Consider the following 25,169-nt stretch of genomic DNA (forward strand, 5'->3'; position numbering starts at 1 on the left):
CACAATTTGCCTTCCATCTTCAGAATTAATACTATCCAAGGACTCATCTGCGTGCAAATGAGGCAGTGCTCATTTTCTCATCATTTTCCGTTATGAACCTCTCTCTACCTTCGTCTTCGTCACAATTTGACTTCTCTTTTTAAGGGAGCATTTATCACTCCCACTGCTTTAGCACTTATGAGATACTATATGATCAATAGTATTCATGTAACACCTCAAATTAAGCAGTAACAGAGCGAATATCCTTTTAAATAATAGAAATGACTCCAGAAGCCTACTGATTAGTCGTGGTGGGCAAAACTGATTTGCTTTTGCTCTGTTGGATGGCTTTTAAAAAACTATGTTAATATTATGTTAATTGGTTTTGTACCCTGGATGCAGGATACCCTTTAAAAGACTTCCTTCTTCCAAGCAAGAATGCAATGACAGAGCTTACCACCTTCTCCAAACTAGCTGAGGAATATTCCCTGCCTTATTGGCTTTAAGGAGAAAGAATTTTGCTAATGAGTTATTTCCACAGTGTCACTTTTTCTTCTTAGCGCTTCAATCAACAATTTGAGGACCATATTAATTTGCAGAGGCTTCACAGTTCGAATCCTGGGGCCATCATAACATAGTATCACTTGAGAGATGTTTCTGAAGTTCTCAGGACCTCACTTCCCTTGCGAGCCTGGGTGGGGAGTTAGCGGGAAAACACAAGGTGCTCCGTATCAGGACTTCCACCAACGGGAGCTCTTTGCATCTCTCGAAGGGGCTTCACCGTAATTAGCAGAAGCGGAGTTACGAATGACTCCCCGTCAGGCGCCGAGATTCTGTGGAGCTCCTGTATCTTGGTTCCAGGAAAGCCATGGCCTTTACTGGAGGCTTATTTGAGGTATGGTGTCTTTAACTCTTTGTTATGTTACTCTTTCATGGTAACTTTGACTCTTTTCAGACTCAAAGCCATGAAAACTGGCACATCTCTCTGTAGGCGGAAACGCGGGCCAGAGAAGCTCGGTTGGCTGGCGGGACACAGGAGGAAGCCCCCCTCTCAGTTAACCGCGGACCGGAATTCCCCACTCCCGAACCTCCACCTCAGCCCCGGCTCCACGCCCACCCAAAGCCTGCCGCGCCCGCCCGCGCGGTGACGTCATCCCGCGGCAGCCGGCCGCCCGGACGCACCGCCCACGGAGTGGGAGCCGGAAGCCAAGCTAGCTGCGGCGCGCGGCGTCCCGGAACCGCGGGAGCCTGAGAGCTCGCGCACCTGGGGAAAAGGCGGTGGGAGACAACGGGCATGCGCGAGGTTGCCTGGTGGCGCAGGCGCGCTGTTGGCTTCGCTCCGAGACGAGATCCGGTTCTCCGGGTTGCGGAGGGTGGGGAGTCGTGGGCTGTCTTGGCTCTCCGGGAGAAGGGGGAGAAGAAGATGGGGACCGAGCCCGACGCTTTGGAAGGGCTGGTTTGCTTCTGGGATGGGAGGGGCGGGGTGGACGGATCTTGCGTCTGTGCTGGGCGCGCCCTACGGAGTTAGGGAATTTTTTTTGTCGGAAGAAGAACTCAAGCGACCACGCAGGCAAAGAGCGATGAGCTATCCCTAAATTAGGAACACGCTCAGAACACACGCCCGGAGCCTGGGGCCAGTTTTCCCTGAGGGATGAAAACGTACCTGTGTGCCAGGCAGCGTGCAAAGGCAGACCTGTTATATATTACTCTTGCAGCCACCAGCAACCCTGTGGGGCGGGCATTGTTACGTGGTCCCTAATTTTCCCCTCCGGAAACCCAGGACAGTACTTTTCTTACGGGTTACACAGGTGAAAAATGGTGGAGTTGCAGTTTCCACCAGGCTTCTCTCATTCTAAAGCTCAGTGCTCCCCATCAGATGCTTGAAATAGCGAATGGGTGAAAAGCAGACAATAAGGACATTCTGTAAATTAATGGATAAGGTTTGGACATTAAGAACTAGGCTGTAGGAAGGCATGCGGCAAGGAAAGGGGCTTAACGTAGATTTTAAGGGAATTTGGCAAGAGGAAAGAAGAAAGTTTTTTGGAAGCTAGGAAAGGGAAGGCAAAAGCTTGGAGGTGGGACAGGAAGTCAAAAGAAAGGAAGGCGATTACTCTAGCGGGAACCTGGTGTTTCTTTTCGGCTTGCAAATGGAAGCATCTGTAATTCTACAGAAACTCTTGCCTTCCAAAGCACTGGACTTTCTCTTTTCTGGACTTAGATTTATGCTCGATGCACAGTGATGCTATACCTCTGTACAACAAGAGGATGCATTCTGGCCACTCTAATAGAAACTTTGGCACCCATGACAGAGATGATATGAGATGGATTTAGGGCTGAACTCTGACCTGCTTGAGACAGGTCTCTTCAGTGTTCCCAGGTACTTCCCTATCTCCTTTTGGCTCCAGCAGTGAGAGGCATAAACAGTTAATCATAACCTCAAGTCCAGTGCGCTCTCATTGCCAACATCCTTATCTTTCAAAGAAGAGGGGTGCCTTGCTGGTTCGGTCAGTGGAGCATGGTACTCTTCATCTCAGGTAATGAGTTCAAGCCTCAGATCGGGCGTGGAGCCTATTTAAAAGAAAAGGGGGGGGACCCTATAAAATCTTTGTCTAAAGAAGTTTGGCCTCAGTGATTTGATAATTTGCGTTTTATACTGCAGTTATTGCTATAATACTGCCTGCTGTACCCAATTTAACAACTAATTAACTACTACCTTGTTTTTGTCACTAATTATTTAATGAGTGTAAATTTTATCTCCTAAGCAAGATCCTCAGATTCCCCAGGCAGGGACTGTGTAGTCTCTCATATGCCTGAGTACTGACTTGACTTTTTTGTCTCTCTTACTCCTCCCGAATTCCCACTACTCATTACTCTCCCCAGCACGTACTAGGCACTCAGTAAATATTGAGTGTATGACATGTTGGAGAGCAGAAAACAAGCCTGTTATTTATATTTTCCTGGTCTTCTAGCAAAGTTCTCTCCTTTTGGTAGATGCTTAGCAAATGTGTGACTTGATTGCTGTGCCTTTCAGCAGGGGAAATATAATCTCCCTGTCGTCCTATTAAGAATTGCCACCTAGGGGCGTGTGGGTGGCTCAGTGGGTTAAAGCCTCTGCCTTTGGCTCAGGTTGTGGTCCCAGGGTCCTGGGATTGAGGTCGGTGGCATCGGTGGCATGGGCTGATCTGCTCAGCAGGGAGCCTGCTTCCTCTTCTCTGTGCCTGCCTCTCTGCCTACTTGTGATTTCTTTCTGTCAAATAAATAAATAAAATCTTAAAAAAAGAGAAATAATTGTTGATAGATTGATTAGCTTCAAAGAAATTCTCAGTTCTTTCCTTGGGTGTGCATCCACTCTTCCACAGTAAATGAGTCATGGTTACGTTGGCCAGATGGACTAAGAAATTCTTTGGGAGACTGTGTAATTTGAGTATCTTCTTGACTTTAGAAAACCCGCCAATACAAACTAAAATCAAACCCCTGACCCAACAACAAAAAACTAATACCAAACAGGATCTTTATGCTCAGGAACCCTATCTGCAAATCTTAAATAACTTGGTGCTCCTGGAAGAGAGAATGCCTCTGCGTGCGCATGGCGCTGGTGCATTGTGCTTCATTCCCTGTAGGTAAAGCCAAATCTGAACCACCATTCTGTAAACTTAAAAAACTGACAGGGAAGAATCCTTATGCTGGGGTGGTAGCGAGGTGATGAGTTCAGGTAATGTTTGAACATAGGAAAGTTAGATGGCAGAGCAAATCCATTTCAAATATTTGCATTCAATAGTCCTAAATCTGTCCCTGTCTCTCATTTATTAGCTGTGGGGCCTGGGGGCAAGTTACTTACCATCTCTGAGTCTTAATTTGCTCAATTGTAAAGTGGGAATGATAAGCGATACCAATACATAACATTTAGAATTACAATGTGTAAATTTGTAAAGGCTTTAGAGCAGTGCCTGACACGTGGGCTTGTACCAAGCGCTTTAAGTAAATAAAACACTGCTCTCTGCTAACCTCTACTTCCACTTTGCAGGCTTCTTGTAAGCCCCACCTATATTGAAATTCTAGAGACGCCGCTGTTTTTGATTACAAGGTTTTCCTGACCCACGCAATTATTTTTGTTGTCGTCTACACGCCTATAACTTGCCCAAACAATTTGGGAAGTCTGTACTCCTTTGTCCCGCCTCTTTGGTCCCCCCACCCTCCAGCTGTCTGGGCGGGTCCGTGAATGGGGGAGGGGGGCATGCCCGTCTTCCTCCCGGCCTTCCAACTCCGTCGCTCCAGGAGAGCGTTAGCAGCCACCCCACCGCACTCCAGTGTTCCCGGGAACGCCCTCGGGGGCGGGGCTATGGGGCCACGCAGGCGCAGTGCAGAAGAGCCGCGCTTGCGCCGTGGAGAGGCTGAAGGAGGCGGGGGATTGGTATGCTGCGTGCGAGTGTGTGAGGGGAGGAGGCATCGGGGCCGAGCGTGGTACTACGACGGGCGCGGGCCGAAGGGGGCGGGGGGATGCGCCGCGGCGGCGGTGGCGCGGGCGCTGGGGCTGGTGTTCAGAGGCGCCAGAGCAGCGGATCCCGGTCTCGCCGCCGCAGGAGCGCGGGTGTCGCGCGCGGCCTGAAGACGCCGTACCTTTCTGCCCCTCACCTTTTTTTTTTTTTTTTAAATAACCGGAACCAATGAACGCAGCCGGGACCCGAGCTCCAGAGGCCGCCGGTGCGGAGGGGACCAGGCTGGCGCCCAGCAGGAGCTCGAGTCCGAGGCGGCGGGGGCGGCCCGAGAAGTCGCCCGCAGCGGCAACGGCTGCAGCGCCTGGCGGAGCGGACGAGTGGCCGGCGGCCGGGGCGCCGCCGCGCTTTCCCTTCGCTCCTCCTCCGCGCCCTCATCCCGCCGCGGCGTCCGGCCCGGCCTCGGGCTGGCTGCGGCAGTGGTGCTGGGCTGCGCTGCTGGTGTTCGGACTGCTGGTGGCCGGAGCGGCGGACGGATGCGAGCTGCTGTCCCGGCACCTCCGCGGGCGGCGGGCCTCAGGCTCTGCCGCGGCAGCCGTCTCCTCTCCCGCTGCGGCGGCGGGCGACAGTCCGGCGCTCATGACAGGTGAGGGCCCGGGGGGTGGCGGGCGGGGCAAGACCGGCTGCTTCGGGACTCCCATCCCCGGGAGGGGCCCGTACCCCTGCTGCGTGCCCGCTAGACGACTGCCTTGGGCAGTGCGCGATGCGGAACGGGGCGCCCAGACGCCAGCGCCTTGGCCGCTGCTTGGTCGCGGTCCCCTACAGTCCGGACGCCTTTCTCCTCCCACCCCCACCCCCGACACCCCGCCCTCGACGGAGCCTCTCGACGGCACTCGCTTCTCCGCCCTACAGTCGGGCTCCCCGGTGTTCCTCGCTGAGCAATGCGGTGGTTTCTCTTCGGCGCTGCAGAAGAGCTAGCAGGGTCTGCAGGGTACTGGGCTGATTTTTTTTTTTTTTTTTAAGCTGCTACAAAAAGTCAGCGCAGCACTGCGGTATTTAGTCTGCCTGTGGTGCTCCTTTTGCAAAGGCAGCTGGCAGCGAGTCTCACAGGTTCAAAGCCTCGCTGAGCACAATGTCCCAGGGGAGGCTGCTAAAGAGGATTCTTTGAGAGCCGTCATACCTAATGGTATTAGTGGTTCCGTATTAGTATGCGGAAACCTCTAAACCTAACGTGTATTTTTGGAGGGTTGGGAGGAAGGTTTTAAAGGATGGGAGGTATTTGCTGCTGGGAGCATCACTGGGGGATAAAGGGTGCAGAAAGCTCTTCAGGTAACCAGAAATGTACCTAAAATTTGTCAGGCGCAGGATATTCGTTTCGGGGCTTGTATTTGAGCAGCACAGTTCTGCTAGAGCGCACGAGCACCTTTGTAGTATAGAACGTTCTCGAAATTATTTAAAACTTGCGAACATGTTTAGTAAGTTTAGAAAGAAAATGGAATCCCTTTAAAGCCTTCCAGTGTCACGTACAACTGATATGTGTGGTTTAAGTAATGATGTAGGGATCTTGAAACGATTTCTTTTGGAAAAGTAGTGGAGCCAAACCTTATTTTTTTAAATTTTTGTACTGTATTTTTAAAGGTCATCAGTAGGTTTTCTACACTGATTGCAAGACTAAAAAGAAAAAGCAAAGTGAAACAAGATGATCCATCATTGATTTAACCAAAGTGATAGTCCAGCAGTCCCCTGAAAGTTACTAACAGCTGCCCTGAGAAGTGCCCAGGAGCTGTACTCTTTGGAGCAAAGCAGCTCTTCTCTGGGTTCTGTGACAGGGTGTTTACTAGTTCAGAGAGGAAGGTGTTGGTAAACTTTATCAGGCTCTTTCAAAGTTGTGTAGAACATAATGATCAGAATCTTTAACTTACTTTACCCTGAAACATATCAAGCTCTTTTAAATGAAACTTGAAACATCAAACCTATCACTGGTTAATTTGGATAAAATGATTACAGAATGATGAGTATTAGGAGCATAGTATAGTTTGAAAGGATAGGTGGAATAACTTTAAGCTTGAATAGTCTTTATTCTCCAAATACAACTGTGGCAGATAAAATGAAGAAGAGTGATTATTAGGAAATTAGTAAGATAAAACTAATTGCAGAGGTTAAGGAAAGTAGCAAGATAAAACATTCTGAAGGTTTAATGCCTCATGCAGGAAGGGAGGGAACAAATATTTGGGCTTCTAGAAGATACAGGAGCATGACTCTTGGTTTCTTGAGCAGAAGAGTTTGATCAACAAATAATTGGCTAATGTTTTATCAGTATGTAATGATAGGAGGGCATGCGACTTAGAAAATTAAGTACTTTCTAACTGATAATACAATGTATAGTATATAGATTATAGCAAGGAAATTACTTCAGGAGGAATTTTATTTTAACTAGCTGTTTATAATCCTTTTTAAAGATTTAAATTTCTTTTCTTTATGGCATCATGAAAAAGGAAAGGTAATTGCTATTAGATAAGAAGTGTGATCACACAAAGTGAGTTTGTACTATAGTGCTTTAAAATATGTTTGCAAAAATAATATTAACTCTGGAATTTATTTTGAATGTTCTTATTCTTTCCTTTTGTTGGAATACTAATTTTTAACAAGTTAAACATTTCCATTTCAAATTTAAGATAATCTGACTATACAATGTGCAAGTTAAATTGTCATTTTACTAAGTTTATGTAAATACAATCAATAGCACTGATACCTGGGAAGTGGTAAATTGAAGTCTGTAATAAAGTTGGAGCATATTGAAAATTTCTTTGAGCTCTATATATGCTCTCCACTATAGGGCTCTTTCCCATTCTTCTGATTGTGTGAATAGCGCTTTCTTTAATGGTTTCGACTTGTAAATGTTATGCTAAACCCCAAACATAATAAATTATTGCTATTGTACACTTCAGGAAGTAGAACCATAGACTGTACTTAAAAAATACGGCTTTATCATATTCTGGGAAGCATTAATGGAGAGAAGTGGGGTAGAGAGCATTAGTAATAAAACTAAGATACATGTGAATTTTGAAAGTGGAAAATTCTTGAAAGAATTCTGAGAGAAGAATTGTATTCTGGCTCTGTATTAAAGTTGTCATTTAACTGTGAGTATTCTTAATAGCTCTGAAAGTGATAGCCAAAATCAAATCTTCTCTTTTCCTCTACAGATGGGTATTTTTAATACTTCAGCAACATCATAAAGAGTTTGCCTCTTACAAATAAAATGTTGAAAGCATTCTTTTCCACTGAATTTTGCCTTCCAAGAGTTTTACTTTTGAGGTTTAGTGTATTTTAAGACTAAATTGCTTTTTAAGTCATCTGTCTCATGCTTAGTTTTAAGTAAGCAAGTGTTCTTATAAAGAGAGACTGAGAAATCATCAAAAGAAACAGACTCACCATCATAATGAATATTGGTTTATATTTTTTTCCTTTTTTATATTACGGTTCCAGGATTGAGTGTGCAAATGTTTTGATAAAGTGAAACCAGTATTTATAATACTGTGTAGTAAAGGTTTAAATTACGTATACATGTACATATCTTTAGGGTTCTTGCTTTGAAAGTGATTGAAATTTAAAGCAAATTAGGGCTTGGTGATGAAGTTTGTTGATTACAATCTAAGGCAGTGTTTTAATAATGCAAAGCATTATTATTATTATTATTATTATTATATGCCGGACAGATTTAGAATCAGTGAATTGATCCCAATGAAGAGTGATTGATCTCATCCAGATACGGTCTCGAGAAATAGTTTATGAGAGGGCAAGGGAAGGACAAAGAATACACATATGCAAATATGTCATGTGTGTTTATGTATATGTCACAGTTCTTTATTCTGGCAAAGTGTGCACAATACAGTTGATCATTGAACAATGGGGTCGGGAGTGCTGACCTGTGCAGTTAAAAATCTGAGTATAACTTTTGACTCCTCCAAACTTAACTATGAATAGCCTACTAGTGACCAGAAGCCTAAACAGTTGATTGACATGTATTTTATATTTATATTATATACTATATTCTTAAAGTAAGTTAGAGTAAAGAAAGTGTTATTAAGAAAGTCATAAGGGAGAGAAAATATATTTACAGTACTGTACTGTATGGAAAAAAATATGTATATAAGTGAACCCACGAAGTTTAAATCCACAAAGTTCAAACAAAGTTCAAGGTTCAACTGTAACTGAAACATTTAAAACATGTTTTCTTGTAGAAGTTGTTTCAGAATTTTTTTTTTTTTGTTGTTTCAGAATTTTTTAAAACAAATTTTGGCTTTAGAAATATTTGGTTCTGGGGCACCTGGGTGGCTCAGTGGGTTAAGCCTCTGCCTTCGGCTCAGGTCATGATCTCAGGGTCCTGGGATCAAGCCCCGCATCGGGCTCTCTGCTCAGCAGGGAGCCTGCTTCCTCCTCTCTCTCTCTCTCTGCCTGCCTCTCTGCCTACTTGTGATCTCTGTCTGTCAAATAAATAAAGAAAATCTTTAAAAAAAAAAAAAAAATAAAAAAAAAAAAAAAAAAAAAAAAAAAAAAAAAAAAAAGAAATATTTGGTTCTATCTTTTCTTAAAAATGAATTAATGCAGCCTTCTTTAGTGCCTCTGTTAAGGTTTACTATAATATTTACCATTAGTATGATATTAGGAATATAAAACTTTTTTTTTTTTTTTTTACCATTTTATTTATTTATTTGACAGAGATCACAAGTAGGCAGAGAGGCAGGCAGAGAGAGGAAGGGAAGCACGCTCCCTGCGGAGTAGAGAGCCAGATGCAGGGCTTGATGCCAGGACCCTGGGATCATGACCTGAGCTGAAGGCAGAGGCTTTAACCCACTGAGCCACCCAGGTGCCCCTGGAATATAAAACATTTTAAGACGTGTCTTTTGGAAGTATTAAAATTTCAGTGAAAACTTAAAATATTCTTAATGTGAAGGTATACCATTTAGAAAGAGCCACTCTACTCATTAGTGTTAAACACATGTATGTGGTGGGGGTTTTGTTAATTTAGATGAAAATACTTCACATGAACATGATTATCACTGTAAAAAATCTCAAGGTTCATTTTTAAGCATTTCAACCTGCAAGGTGTGCAATACCTAACATTTACCTAGCAAATGTCGCTTTTTAAAAAAATTAGTATTGGCTTGAGTGTAGTTACATATATGTTGCTTTGATGAGTATTTTACAGTGAATTTATAGTGTTGATGTTGACATTGTGACGATAGGTAAACTTATAGTGTAGTTCACATAGTATTAGAAACCATTGTTTCTCTTTTTGTGAAATTGCTCTTTCTGAGTTTAGCTTCTAATTTCCTGAAGCCACCTTTTGATGGATAGGTCTTGTGCTGTCTTCTCTTTTGGCTTCCCAGGTTAACTAGTACTGGTCCTTTTCTTCATCATTCTTTGGCCATTGTGATAAGGGGTTTTTCTTTTTCTTTCCTCTTCTTCCTTTTTTTTTTGGTTTGTTTTGTCTTGTTCTCTTGCTAACTACAGGATTAAGTATCTACTTATATCTGTTTTGATCTAGTCTATTTTGAACATTTTAGAATTATCTCACTGGTCTGGAAACATTGCTTTTCTTGAGAATACCATGATAGAACTGATTGGTGTCTGTTGGGAATCCCCTTGCATAGGAATAACTTAGAGGCCCAGTTGGAAAAATGGGTTACAGATTTGGCTTAACTTTAGCAATAGAAGGATCCACACAAGAATTCTTTACTTTGCTTAGGGCTTGCTTTTTGGTTGGATACATGCTTATGTTTTTAGATTAATATCTACTTCTGAGTAACTGTGTGTATTTTAGATATTGGCTTACTCATTGATAATAATGCAGTGTAGAATACTCTTAAGATGATGTTTGAGATCTCTATCTATGTATATGGTAGCCAAAGTATGAACTGGTTGAGCTAATGTTAAGATACACAGTTAGTAATATGAGTAGTAAACCATTACTGATATTCACTATAATTATGACCTTATCTTATTAAGAACTATCAGATTTTATTAGCCAAACCATTATTATTATGATTATTTTAAAGATTTATTTATTTGAGAGAGAAGGAGAGTAGTAAGACTCCCCACTCAGTGTGAAGCCCGGCATGGGACTCAATTTCATGAGCCTGAGATCATGACCTGAGCCGAAATCAAGAGTTGGACCCTTAAGTGACTGAGCCACCCAGGTTCCCCTCAGCCAAACAATTATGAAACATATGCAGAATATTGTATGTACAGTAGGAATTGGAAAGAATACAAAAAGGAGTAAGACAATGAGTGTGCCTGTTGGGAATAGTATGTATTTATTAAACTATTACTGGCTGTCAGTATTATGCTAAGTGCCGCATATACATCACTGTTTTTGATGCTGAGATTAACACTGTTGGCGATAACCCTACTGTAATCTTCATATAAAAGATGAGGAAAGCCATAGAGGATGATCTTAAGTAACTCGCGCAAGGTTATACTTAGTAATTATAGTCAGAGATTGACTTGAGTTTCTCTGCTTACAAAGCTTTGATTCTTAACTGGTATGTTGTATGCATCTTAGACACAACTAAACATAATGAGACAGACTGATTAGTACCAATAAAAGACTGCAAAATATTGGGGAAGGGAAGACTATTAGGGAATAGGAGGAGGTTAGGGTTTGAGTGGGAGCTTGATGTATAAATAGGGACTTCTTGTGGAAATGAGTGAAAGAGCTTTCTGGAAGAAGGCATAATATGCAAGAATAAGCGGTAAATTAATAGTTCTTTTTAGAGTTAAGTATAGGGTGTATATAGAGTAGTGGGAAATGCAAGGAGAAAGAAGATTCAATCCAAATTATCTAGAACGTTAATATTTCTTAGTTTATATGCTTTGTTTTGAAATGTGAACACATCTAACACTGGGGTACCCAGCCATGTGCATGGGAGTATGGGAATTATGATACATTTTCTTGGCATATCCATTTTTTTAAAAAAATATTTATTTATTTGACAGACAAAGATCACAAGTAGGCAGAGAGGCCGGCAGAGAGAGAGGAGGAGGCAGGTTCCCTGCTGAGCAGAGAGCCTGATGCAGGGCTCCGGGGCTCTATTCCAGGACCCTGGGATCATGACCTGAGCTGAAGGCAGAGGCTTTAACCCACTGAGCCACCCAGGCGCCCCTTGGCATATCCATTTTACTAACTGGGAAACAAACAAGTATTTAATCCATAGTAGTTTAAAACATTTAACAGTACTGAACTTGCATGTGTTATGGAGAATGCAAATTTACTTTTATTGTTAAGGTAAAACAAAAGGCTTAAGGAGGTATTTTGATCTTTAGTAAATCTGTTTACCTGCTGGGTTGGGAAGCACTGTGGTTTTTGAACATTGAAGTGACATGAGCTCTTTGTTTAAGAAAGCACAGTCTGGGTGGATGGAAATGAGGAGATGATAGAGATAAGTGAAGAGGCCAGTTAGGAAGCTGTATAGAAGTAAAGGCCATGACAATTTCAATCATGAAATTATGGCAATGAAAATGTTTAGAGGAAATTTTATAAAATTTGCTTTATTGTTAGAAAGGAATCTAGAGGAAATCTAAGAAGCAAAAATTATTGTTTAATTTTAAACATGTAACCTTTGTAGAGTGACTTAGATTGGTGAAAGTCCTTGAAAATATCAAGAGGAAATTATTTTTAGTATTCCTAATTTTATTTTGATTTAATGTTTTAAAAGATTTTATCCGTTTATTTAGAGAGAGAGCACGTGTGCGTGTGAGCGAGAGTGAGCATGCAAGTAGAGGGAGAGGCAGAGGGAGAGCGAGCGAGCAAGCGAGAGTCTCAAGCAGACTTAACAGAGAGTGCTAAGCTGGACACAAGGCTGGATCCCAGGACCCTGAGACCTTGACTTGAGCTGAAATCAAGAGCTGGATGCTCAACCAACTAAGCCACCCAGGTGCCCCTAGTATTCCGTATTTTAAAGTGCAAATTTATTCCTTAACAAAGGATAACTTTCCAGGTTGACTTAATACTATATTGTATCAAAGTTGAACTTTCCCCACTCTCACCCATTCCTTGACAGGCAATGTCATAGAATACTGGCATATTATTTGTTTCAAAATTAACTTTTGAATTTTACATATGAATTTCAAGCTTGATCCTTAGGTGATGATTTCAAATGACAAATCTAAATGATTTATTCATTTCCTTATCCTTCCAGAACTTTATATTAGTAGTTATTAGATATTTAGTTCTTCTTGAAGTATCTAATCCTGTCTTCAGTAACTGTTTTCCTTGACTGGTTTTATTTTTGCTAATTTTAAGGGTGGTTCTCTCCTGTCTCTGTCCTCAGTCTTGTGTTCCTCTAGCCTAGCTGAACATTTCCTCCTCAGAGAACTTCATTACTAGGAAAGCTCTAAATTGGGGATAGGGAACCCCAAGCCAATGATTGATTTGACTTTTGGCTTTATTTCATTTGGCCCTTGAGGTGATAGCCACAACTATCATGGCTGTGGACCTGAGAGTAATTTCCTTTCTGCTAGGCTGCCTAGTCATGCAGTGTAAAGTGAAACAACTTTAGGATAAAGACTAAAATTAGTTGTAGAATGTTAAATAGTGGCTATTCAGTGTTTTCTTTAGATGGTGGTAATTCGCCTTACCCCCAGAACCACAGAGTAATACCAGAACAGTTATTTAGACTAATACTCATCTCAGACCCCACGCACCTGTATCTTGTCCTAGTGTTTCTTGCAAAATAAATTTGTCTGTCTTTGTGCTTATGGATCTTGGCCTCTGTTTAACTTACTTTTACCTCTACTTGTTCTCTCTTTCTCTACCTCTCTTTTTGACCTTCCTAAACTTGCCAGTATACAGAACTTTCACACTTCAAAAATGATTTTACTGAGTTAAGTACTAGGTTTTTGACTTAAAAAATAATTGAAGTGAATCTGATGTATGTGATTTAAAAATACTAAACAATCTTATCACAAACCCCTAGAGTAACAAAAATGATTTGTAGTTGTTTGTTAAATGATTCTAAGTAAAAAGGTTTTTTTTTTAAAACCCTTACTTGCAATTTTTATCTGTTATTTAACATATTGGACTTTCACAGGTCCATGTTATTGTGCTTATGTTTTTTTTTCCTTTTTAAAAATATCTGATGTTGAGTAAATAGATAATATTAATCCTTCTCTATTCCTATTCTCCAGCAATAAACCTCTAACTTTTCCATTAATGATAAGTATGTAGTTTCTCCTGTTTCCTTACTTTCATCTTTAGCAATTCTTTCTACTTTGTTACACACATTCAAACTGTGTTAATCCTTGATATTTCTTCTGTGTTTCTGGATACCAAAATTAAAAAAAAAATCTACTTTAAATCTTTGTTCAACTGGGGGTATAGATACTCTGCTATGTCTTGGGTTTGCTTTTTAAAATAGACCCTGTGATGTGCATCCAGTGTTTGGTTCTAGGTCTGTTGAAATAGATCCTAAAAAGAAGGGTGGAGGGTAAAAGTCAGAAAGTCAGACTTGGTGAGTGTGTGTGTGTCTGTACATAAAGCTTTAAACATTATTAAGGGATTGTTTTGTGCCAGATATGATGCAAGGAACTGGGGATATAAAGATGCTGAAATTGCATTGTTGCAAGAACAATATAAACTTGAAAATTGCCCGAGAGTGGATTGCATAATCCAAAAAAAAAAGTAATAATATTGTATTTGTTTTTTAAAAGGAATCTACTGTGGGAGCTTATTTCATAGCATTTCTGCATTTACTAGAAATACCTATTAGAATATTTATTAGAAGTTTCTGCTTATATATTTGCAATATTGAAAATGAGCTCCCTTCCCCTTCTTTGGAACAAGTTGTGGTATTAATAAATATAGTACTTTTTTGTTTACTTTTTGGTATTACTTTTAGTCTTCATTAATAAGCAGACAAGCAAATAAACAAAACACTTAAGTGACTGTATGTGCCAGTCACCAAGTTAGGTGTTTGGAATTTTAAGATTAATAAGATACTGATCTTGCTTTGTATTCTAGGAGGAGATACTGCCTTTTAAAGGGTGATGATACATTGTGACAAGAGTGTAAGGGCATAAGGGCTGTATTTAATGGAATTGCATTTTGATGTGGGGAGGTGGGGTATTTAAAACAAGTTTTTTTAAAATTTCATTTTAAGTAATTTCTACACCCAACGTGGGGCTCTAACTCACAACTCTAAGGTCAAGAGTTGCATGCTCCACAAGTGAGCCAGCCAGGTGCCCAACGTGGGCTATTTTTTTCCACAGAAGTATTCACTGAGAATGTATAGGAGTTTGTCACATAGGGGGGTTGCCTAGGTGGCTTAGTCGGTTAAGTGTCTGACTCTTGGTTTTGGCTCAGGTCATGATCTCAGGACATAGCAGAGGGAGAGGGACAAGCGGACTCCAGGCTGGGTGCTCAGCCTAGAGTCCGCTTGTCCCTCTCCCTCTGCTATGTCCCCTCCATGCCTGTCCATGCTCACTCTGTCTTTCTCTCTCACAAATAAATAAACTCTTTAAAAAAATGTTATAAAGAGTTTGTCACATGGGGAAAGGTATAGCAGTGTGAGAGGAGGAAGCTGAGTGGGGAATGACATCATAGGCATTACCATTTGAGAATGCCTAGTGAAGGTTGTGAGTTACCGGTGTGGCAGAGTCAATGGTCAGCCTGTTTGTAGTGTATCAACATCCGTGTCTGCATGTGGGATTCAAATTTATGCCAGGCATTTGTATGTTTTATCTTATTTAATCCTTTAAAGTCCTGGTGAGATTATTATCATATCTGTAGATTACTATGTATGATGGAGATTTAGGATTGGTCTCAAATAGTTTATAATTTTAAAAATACTCCTGGGGCGGAGTTGGTGCCTGTGTGGCTCAGTCAGTTAAGTGCTTTCGGCTCTGGTCATGATCCCAAGACCCTGGGATCAAGGCCTGCATCAGACTCCTGCTAAGCAGGGATCTGCTTTTCCCTCTCCCTCTGTGCTAGTGTGTGCTCTCTTTCTCTAGTAAATAAATAAAATCTTTAAAAAAAAAATCCACCAATGCGGAAATTTTTATGATAAATTAAAATTTAAAAAATTAAATTGGTAACCTCAGTAAGTGGGTAATTCCTGTTTGTGATTTGTTTTCATGAATATTCCTTAAGAATGGAATGTCAGTTTTAAGAAGCATAACATTTTATATCTTGAACTTTTTTCTGGGCCGTAAGTCTGGTCCCACATTTTGTACAGTGTGATCAGAAGCATAGCCTCTAGATTAGAGTGGAATTTCTTGAGCTTGAGTCCCAGTCTGATAGTGGTTCTGTAATCAGGGGTAGGTGATTTAATTTATTCATGCCTAAAAAGTGTTTCTGGCCCCAGTTCCAGTCTGTGCGGGGGAGACTTGCCCATACCAGCAAGCAGTTCTCCGACTCCAGCGGAGTCTGAGAATTCAGCCCGATTCTGACGTTTTCTACGTGAGATAGAATCAGATCCCACGTGTAGAGTGCTCAGTCCCACAAGACTACCTTCCATTTCAGAAGCCATTCACAAGCCCTGGTTGTTGTTACCTGTGCTTCTGACTGATCCTCTGTAAATCGTAGGTTCCCATGGATCCCCCACCTTGGGTTTGATTAATTTGCTAGAGTGACTCACAGAACTAAGGAAAACCCATTTACTACCAGTTTATTACAAAGGATATTAAAAGATACAGATCAGCAGCCAGATGAAAAGTTGTATTGGGCAAAATCCTAAACAAAGGAGTTTCTATCCTCCTGGAATTTGGGGCTCCGCATAATGGCACATGGAAGCTTTCTGGTTCCCCAAGATGGAAGCTCTCTGAATGCCCTCTTTTTGTTTTTTTATGGAGACATTGGGTTTTCATTATATAGGCATGACTGATGAACTCATTGGCCTTGGTGAATAATTCAACCTCTAGCCCCCGTATCCTCCCCAGAAATCAGGGTGAGACTGAAAGTTCCAGCCTTAGAGTCAAGGTTGGTTTCCCTGGCAACCAGCCCCTATCCCTTAGGTGCTTTGTGTAAGTCTCCTTCGTTAACATAAGCCCAGTTGTGGTAGAAAGGGTTTGTTATGAATAATAAGACACTCATTTCACTTTTTTGGCTCTGAAGCTTTTTCAGGAATTGAGTATTAGAGCTCAAATAAAGCAAAGATGCTCCCTTTGCTCTTACCTCTCAGGAAATTCCGTGGATTTTGGGAGCTGTGAGCCAGAACTGTGGGTGAAGACCAACCATAAATGAGGTTTTTATTTTGTTCTTTTCCGTGACCCAATACATGCATTTCTTATAAATTACGGTATTGTAGTGCCTTAATTTCCTTAACTCTAAACTGAGTTTGAAGAATATATGACTTAATCTGTGCTGAGTACAGAGTCTGGCAAATAGAAGTATTCAGTTGTTGACTTTTTTTTTTAATCTGGAGATAAAGATGTAGAATAGTTGTAGAAATGTGCTGTGATGTATTGAGTATCATTGTTAAGATGTTTTACGTTGCCTTTAAAAAAAGTGTGAAGACGTAGTTTGAGTCACTTCCATGATCCAAATAATCATTAATGGTCTAAGATTAGTAAAAACTTTGTAGAAATATGAAACTAAGTGAGGAGATTGAGAGTGAGGAGTGTTACTGTATTTTTAAAAAGTTGTGTCATTAGCTTAAGTGATTTTGTACCTTTATTATTTTATATGATTAAAAAATTTAAGACATTTTGCAGTTGCAATATCAGACTTTAAGTTCCCCACGGAGCTTGCATTTCAGTTGTGAGAATAGGAAAAATAAATTGTTTTTAACTTGTGAGAAATGCTATCAGGGAACAAAAGAGATAGAAGATAGAAGATAATATGACTTGTATGGGGACACCTAATTTAGGTAGGCTGATTAAGAAAGGTTTCTTTTTTTTTTTTTTTAAAGATTTTATTTATTTATTTGACAGACAGAGATCACAAGCAGGCAGAGAGGCAGGCAGAGAGAGAGAGGAAGGGAAGCAGGCTCCCCGCTGAGCAGAGAGCCCGATGCGGGGCTTGATCCCAGGACCCTGGGATCATGACCTGAGCCGAAAGCAGAGGCTTCAACCCACTGAGCCACCCAGGTGCCCCAAGAAAGGTTTCTGAGAAAGTGACATTTAGCAGGAAATCTAAAAAATCAGGAGCCAAATCTCTGAAGAGTTGGGTAATAACATTCCATATCATGGTAGCAGCATGGGCGAAAGACCATGAGGCAAGAGAGAATTTGAATTATTTGAAGAAGTGAAAGTATCATTTTGACTGAGCATCTTGAGGAAGAGGGAGAGCAACGTTTGATCTGGCTGTGCAAGAGGGAAGGGTCAGACAGTACATAGCCTCATAGACCCTGTTTGGGGTTTATTCAATGAGTGATAGGAAGCAGTTGAAGCATTTTAAGGAGGGTAGTTATATGATTCCTTTTTTGGGGGTGGGGTTTGGTTGAGTGTTTTGGCTTGCTTTTTTTTCCCCCTCAAATTACTATGGAAAGAACATGTAACACAAAATTTACCATCTTAACCATTTTTAAGTGTACTATTCAGCAGTGTTAATTATATTCATGTTGTTGTGAAACAGATTTACAGAGTATTTTCATGTCACAAAACTGAAACTCCAATTTCCAATCAGGTAAAGAAAGGAGGCAAACTGAACAAGAAACAAAGGCCTTTTATTTGGGGTCTCAGAATTGGCAATTCAGGGAATGCTGGTATTAGTAGCAACCAGGAAGGTATCCCACTGATGTGGGGAAAACAAGAGGTTTTTATGAGTGAGAAGAGGGTAATCACATGACTTAGATAAGAGAAGAGGGGGAAGAATGTTCATTGGTGCTAACTTGTTGAGCTCCTTTTGATTATTTTCTAATCAACTACTTTATTGGTGCTACCAAACAAAACAGTTCTTGGTATGCATTAGTTAATTGTTCTGTCTTCATAAACTTCATACCGACAGTTTTATGGTCCGAATATCAGTTGTTCTGTTGAGTTTTATTAGCACCTGCTTGTCAAACAGTTGCCCATTCTGGGTCAGCTTAAGAGTTCATTACTTAGAAAGGAAAATGGAGCTTCAAAATGGAGCCTCTCACTTCAAGCCATTAAACAGCAGCTCCCTGCAGCCCCTGGGGACCTTCTGCTTTCTGTTTCCATGGATTTAACTACTTTAGATATCTCACTATAAGTGGACTCATACAGTATTTGTTTTACTGTGGCTGGCTTCTTTGACTTAGCATAATGTCCTCAATGTTCGTTCGTCCGTGTTGTAGCATATGACAGGATTTCCTTCCTTCTTAAGTCTGAGTAATATTCCATTGTATGTATATACCACATTTTTTATATCCCTTTATCTGCCAGTGGAGAGTTGGGGTTGGTTCTACCTTTTGGCTATTGTGAATAGTGCTACTGTAAACGTGGGTGTGCAAATATCTTTGAGACTCTGCTTTCAGTTCTTTTGTATATATATATATTCAGTGGGATTGCTGGATCATATGGTAGTTCTATTTTTAATTTTTTGAAGAACCTCATATTGTTTTCCATGGTGGTTGCCCCCTTTAATTGCCCCGCCATCAGAGCACAAGGGTTTCAATTGCTCCATGATTTACATTCAAAAAGTATCTTTGGCTGCTGTTAGGGGAATGAATTGTTGAGTGCAAGAGTCACCACAGGGAGATTGCACTGGAAAGTAGTTGTTAGTAGTCTCATTTAAAATTAATGGCTTGGACAGGATGATAGGAGGAGGAAGGGTTAACAAGATATTTTGGAATTAGAATTGACTTGGTTTGCTGATGGACTGGGGACATAGCAGTGAAAGAAAGGGAAGAGTCAAGGACAGCTCTTAGATTGTTAACTTCAAGGTCTCTGATGACCTCCACAATGCTAATGCAGGTAGGAAGGTCTTTCCTCGAAGCCTTTAGCATATTTCTTCTCATCTCATGGGTCAGGTCTGGGTGGTTGAACAATGATTTCCATTTTTAGAACAATTGTGTTTCATTCTCATAGGACTGGGAGAGTGGCCCACCTTCCTGAGCACATTGCTACCCTGTTGGAACAAAATGGAGGTTCTTTTAGCAAAGAAGAGGTGGAATGAGAGATTAATTAGCTTTGTCAGCTTTGGGGAAGTATCTTGACTTCTTTTGCCTCATTTGTAAAATGGGAGCGTAACTACCTCACAGGGTTGTTATAAAGATTAAAATAATGCATTCGAAGTGCTTAGCAAGGAATAAATGCTCAATAAATATCATTTTCTTTACCTGATTCCCTCTCCCCTTTCTTTGACTCTGTATTTCTTTTAGTGGCACCATTGTTTTTCGAGTCAAACACAAATTCTTGAAGTTACGTTTGAGTTTTTTGCCATTCTTTCTGTTTTTACTGCTAACACAGTGCTTCTGAACTAAATTATTTGTGCTAGGGGAGGCAATAATCTTGTAACTGACGTTGTACTCTGTTATATACTACTTTTATTAATAAAGCTGTTACTATTTTTTATTAATACCAAATTAAATTTAAACTTGTTTTGAAGTTCATAGTGGACTCAAACTCCTGATGGTCTTCTGTATATCATAAGTATATTCTAGCAAAATTAGGATACTTCTTGTTCTTTGAACACAGTTTATTTTCTCCTTTATTCTGTTGCTTGCATATTTCCCTCATACTAGCATGTCCTCTCTGTCTCTCAAGGTCCATTCCAAATATTTGTTCAGTCAGTAAATATTTATTGAGACTATTCTATTTCAGTGCACAGTTGTATGAGTTGGAGATACAGTGGCGGGAAGAAATTGACATGGGTCCTGCTCTCCGTATTTCTTTTGTCATAAAGTCTTTCCAAAGTTATCTTCAGTAAGACATGATTTCTTCCACCTTGGGACTTTCTTAGGAAATTGTTTATACCCTTCTTGCAATTCTTACTGGCAGTATCTATCTAATTATGTGGTATCACAGTGGTTGTTCTTTCTTTTTGCCCATTTGAGGTATCTATTATGGTATCTTTCTCATAAAGGTTGTACCATTAGCCTTGTTTGTAAATACTTTTCAACATGAAGGTTTGTTTTTGATTGTAATCTGTTGTAGTTGATGATACTTATATCTGTGTAGCGATTAATGGTTGACAAGTAGAACTTTGTGTCCACTGTGTCCAGCACCTTAAAATATGTGGGTCATCTGTAATACAGTATGATTTAACTGTTGGTGTCTCTTCTTACCTAAGATGTTTTTGTTGCTATTGAAAAACTGTATTAGTTAAATATTTTTGGAAAAAACTGTAGCACATCTTTATTTGTGACTGTTAATAATTTCTAGTGGAAAAATGTTACAGGATAACTTTCAGTTTTTCCTTCTATAAACTTAGTAATTATGATGAATGCATTACTCAGTTGGTTTGAGTCATGAACTCCGTAGTTGATTATTTCACATCCTTTTGAAAGAGTTTAGAGAAATTAAAATGATTGTGATTTTTAAAGTGATTATTAAAAAGGCTGGAATTTTATTCAGTTTGTAATCTTAGGGACATTACAAAAGTTTAAAATTTAAAAAGTGCTGGTTCATGTGAAATTAGGAGTAGTAAAGTCAGTAGTAGGCATAGTCTGTGAGATTGCATTGTGCTTCTTAGTTGGGGAGTACATTTATTTAACAAATGTTTGAATGCCTACCGCTAGACACTTTTTAGGTGCTGGAGAAATAGTAGAAACTAAACAAATGAAGTCTCTGCTCTTATGATTTCACTTCTAATGTTCCAGTTATTTGTCCTGCAATAATAATTTTGGTATATATAATATGTGATATTTGAACAAATTGGCAGCTTCCTCATTTTGTGTTGCTGCTGATCCCAGTATTCACTGGTTTCCAGATGCCTTTGTAATTGAAGCTGAGAGCCACACTGATTTTAGCTATTAATCTTTTTACTCACTCATAAATGAGTAAAAAAACTTTTTACTCATTAGCTCTATAAGTCATGATAAATCTCTGTAAGTCTTATACAAATCATACTTAAATATGTGTATTTTAAACGTTAATGCAGTGTGATAGGCCTAGAACTAGAACCCAGATCTATTAACTCATAGTCCTGGGTTGTTTTTGTCATAGGCTCTATAATATATCTTTATGGGATTTATTTTAAAATGTTACAGAAACGTGCAAATGTGTTGGTCCTCTGAATGTAGTCAAATCCAAGAAAATTTATAATGAGTTGTTTAAACTTGTTTATAAAATTACCATTTATCTTTTATAATGTACTAAAAATTTAGTCTGATGTTTTGAAATCTTAAACTTTTTTCACATAGCTGGCTGATAGTCATGATATATTTATCATAAACCTTGAGTATTGAACTGTTAATAGTTAGGACTTTTTTTTTCATATTGAGGTTAGTAAAAGAGTAAAAAATGGTTATATTCTAGGGCCGCTGATTTAAAATGAAATAATATAAGAATAGACTCTTCTTCGAAATTAAAAGATAATAAGTCAGTTTTTTTGTTTTTTGTCTTTGGTCAGTTTTTTAAGATTAGATAAACAGCAGCTGTTTCTAGTTAAGTACAAATCCAAAGCAAGACATGATTATAGATAATTTCTTTCTAATCATGATGAAGATATTTCTGAAAAGTCTTACCGTAGCAGAATTCAAAGTTGAAGAACTAAGATCTTATGGGGAAAATAGGCTTTCCAATGAGGGATCAGTAGGAGCGCCTGGTCGGCTCAGTCATTTAAGTGTCTGACTCTTGATTTTGGCTCAGTCATGATCTCACTGTTGTGAGATCGAGCCCTGTGTCAGGCTCCATGCTGAGTGGAACCTGCCTAAGAGTCTTTCCCTTGCTCCCTTGCCCCCCATAAGAACACACCTGTGTGCATGCTTTTGTGTGCTTGCACATGTGCATTCTCTCTCTCTCTTCCAAAGGAAAAAAAAGGGATCAATAGCTATATGACAGTCTTTATTAATATTTATATTTGCTAAAAGAAAATGCCATAGTAAAGGATTATTTGCATGTTGTGAATTAGTAATTTAGAAAAGTTAATTTCTATTTATCATCTTTTTTTTAATCATCGTTTTATTATAATGAAACATTCAGAATTTCCACTTGTAGTTTGTGAGATGCTTGAAAACCCATTTCAAGTTGTAGTAGGCAGTATGTGCACTAAGGAGCATTATTCATATGCTACTCAGTGTTTAGTCCATTGGCAAGTTAGATATCCTTTTGCTTTTACTTGGAATTGTTGATTCATATCTCTTTGTGTCCACTGTGGTTCCAGACATGCTGATTAGCTTTGATGGAAAATGGGAAAAACTTTGGGTAAATTTATTTAATGGTTCTTTGAATATTTTTACTGCTATGGCTCAGACATCTTCAATAATTCATTAGGGTATTAGTAAAATTTGAATTCTTCCTGTAGGAACCTTTTATCAGGAGACATGAGTATATTCTGACTTGCCTCTGTTTCCCCACCATTTAAGTGTGTCTTTGGACCTCAGCACTTTCCCAGCTTTGAGACAACAGAAGGATACTCTAGAGGTAAGGTCACTTTACCTAGGTCTCCTTAACTCAAGATTGCATTTTAAAAGTCTCAACTCTGGCTCTTCTCTGCTTTATGCTTATCAATCTCTGGATCCCTCCCCCCACCCCAGTCATCTGTAATAAAGATTCTCACGGTAGTGAACATGATAAACCATTATTAAATTTGTAAAAGAGGGATGCCTGGCTGACTCAGATGGTGGTGTGCAAACCCTTGTTCTGGAGCCCCACAAGGTTGGGTGTAGAGATTATTTAAAATTCTCAAAAATAAATAAATAAATAAATAAATAAATTTGTAAAAGAATTCTCACAAAATTATCATCCCAGAGGATTTACCAAACTCATACACAATAACTTTTTACAGCTCATAACTGAATGCTTTTATTTAATGTACTTGTTGAAAATTAAGTTTTTTTTTTTTTCAGTCAAAGTGATATATTCTAAATACCTGTATTTGGTGGCTGTTGGGAGGAAACTATAATATATGTTTATTTGATTATACTTTATAATTTAGGTCTTTTTGTCCTTTTACCACCTTTTCTTCTGTTTGATCTGTTCCTCTAGTTCTTTAAATGTGGAGATGGAAATAATATGTTACTGTATTTTTATAGATAATAGAGAGTATTTTACAGTATCTGCTAAATACATACTTTCAGTAGTTAATTATTTCAGGCTTTATCTTTTGTTTAAACCCTTTGCTTTAACTTGTTTGATTTAAGGTAATGATAACTTCACAATTTTAAGAGTTTTCTGAGCTTCTTGGATTGGTAGTTTGTTGTCTTCCAGTAATTTTGGATAATCTCAACCATTACTTTTTTGGATGGTTCTTTTGTCCTATTTTTCTTCCTTCTTTCTTTGGCATTCCCAATTAAGTATATGTTAGACCATTTGATACTGTCCCACATTTGTTGGGTTTCCCCCACCCTTTTTTTTTAAACCCTTTTTTATCCTTTTTATTTCAGCTTGGATAAGCCATTGGTCTGTTTAAAGTGCACTGATAATCCTGTCAAAGGAATTTTCCAACTTCGAAATTGTGTTTTTTTTAATTTTAGTGTTACTATTTGGTTCTCTTTTAGAATTTTCATATCTATTGAGATTCCCCAGCTGTTTATACATATTGTCCAGATCCTTTAACATATTAATCCTTTTCTCTAGATCTTTTAACATTAATCATAATTATTTTAGCCACTCTGGTAGTTCTAACATCTGGGTTATCCTTGTGTTTGGTTCTGTTGTTTGCTTTATCTATTGACAATGAAGCTTTTTTTCTTTTTTTCCTTTTCAAAATGTGACTTAATTTTTTTTTAATGGCTCATTATTTCTGATTAAATGATAGCACAGTTGAGACTGAGGTAAATATTGCCTGTTTCCTTTAATGGATGTGCTTCTTCTGTCACACTATTCCTGTGATAGGTTGAGTCAGTTTTGTTAATGGTTCAGGTGGGTATGGTTTTGCTGTTACTGTCATCACTTACAGAGCACCATAGACCAGAAATTTCCCCAGCAGTGATTTGCTGTTACTTAGTGTTTTGTTTGGCAGAGGTAGTGTTCCTTTTGCATTGGCAGCTATCAGCAGCATGCCTACACTGTGGAGAGGCTCTCTCTGTATACTAGGTTTGTGATGGGAGTGGAGGAGTTCTTGGTTTTGATCTACTCTAAGTCTTAGGTAGGGCTTGTGAGCGTGGGCCTTGGGAGTTGAGCTTTTTCACTCTTCTTCCTCTTTCCCCAGCAGCAGGCAAATTCTGCCTAGTATTGCGGGGTGGGGGTGGGGGAGTTGAGGGGGTGGGAGAAGTACTTAGGCGAGAGTTTCCTGTTCTTTGCCCAGTGGTAGCCTGTTTTGTTTGGTGTGGCATCCTGGACCAAGAGGGGTTCTTGTCTCTCTCCTGAAGTGGTGGGCTCTTACTTCTACCTCTTCCCTTGGAGCAGTGGATCTTTGCCTGGGCCCTGGGGCTATGAGAGTTTCCTGATGCTCTCCTTGTTTCTCTTGGTCTGTGCTTGTCCCTCAAATTGACTGATCATAGTTTTTGGTATATGTCTCTTTGCCAGTGCTTTCCTTTCAGGCTGTGGATTATGTTCTCTTATGCTTTTACTTGTATTTCCTATCTAGCTCTTGTGTTCCTGTTGATAATTCTTTGCTTCCATGGTCTAACCAAATTCCTAGTCTTGAGCTCCCTTTGCATTGCTAGGAGGTTGAGTCATCAACCTTATTTATCAAGGTACTTACTGAAAGATCAATACGCTTTTTGATTATTTTGTGATTCAGAGGTTACC

General features: G+C 39.7%; 1 protein-coding gene across 3 annotated transcripts in view; it reads left to right on the top strand.

Annotated features, from left to right (window-relative positions):
* The first annotated feature begins 4,336 nt into the window (after window positions 1-4,336).
* STIM2 (stromal interaction molecule 2) overlaps window positions 4,337-25,169 on the top strand; it is a 140,201-nt gene continuing 119,368 nt past the window's right edge. For 2 of the 3 annotated variants that reach the window (XM_080797249.1, XM_080797250.1), the window contains exon 1: window positions 4,438-5,058. In XM_080797249.1, the coding sequence (XP_080653375.1) occupies window positions 4,644-5,058 (415 nt within the window). In that variant the 5' untranslated portion in view covers window positions 4,438-4,643. Of the gene's footprint in view, window positions 4,391-4,437; window positions 5,059-25,169 lie in introns of those variants that run through there. The other variant, XM_080797251.1, reaches the window with a different exon arrangement.

The sequence above is a fragment of the Martes martes genome (assembly GCF_963455335.1).
Source record: "Martes martes genome assembly, chromosome: 2".
Taxonomy (NCBI): Eukaryota; Metazoa; Chordata; class Mammalia; order Carnivora; family Mustelidae; genus Martes; species Martes martes.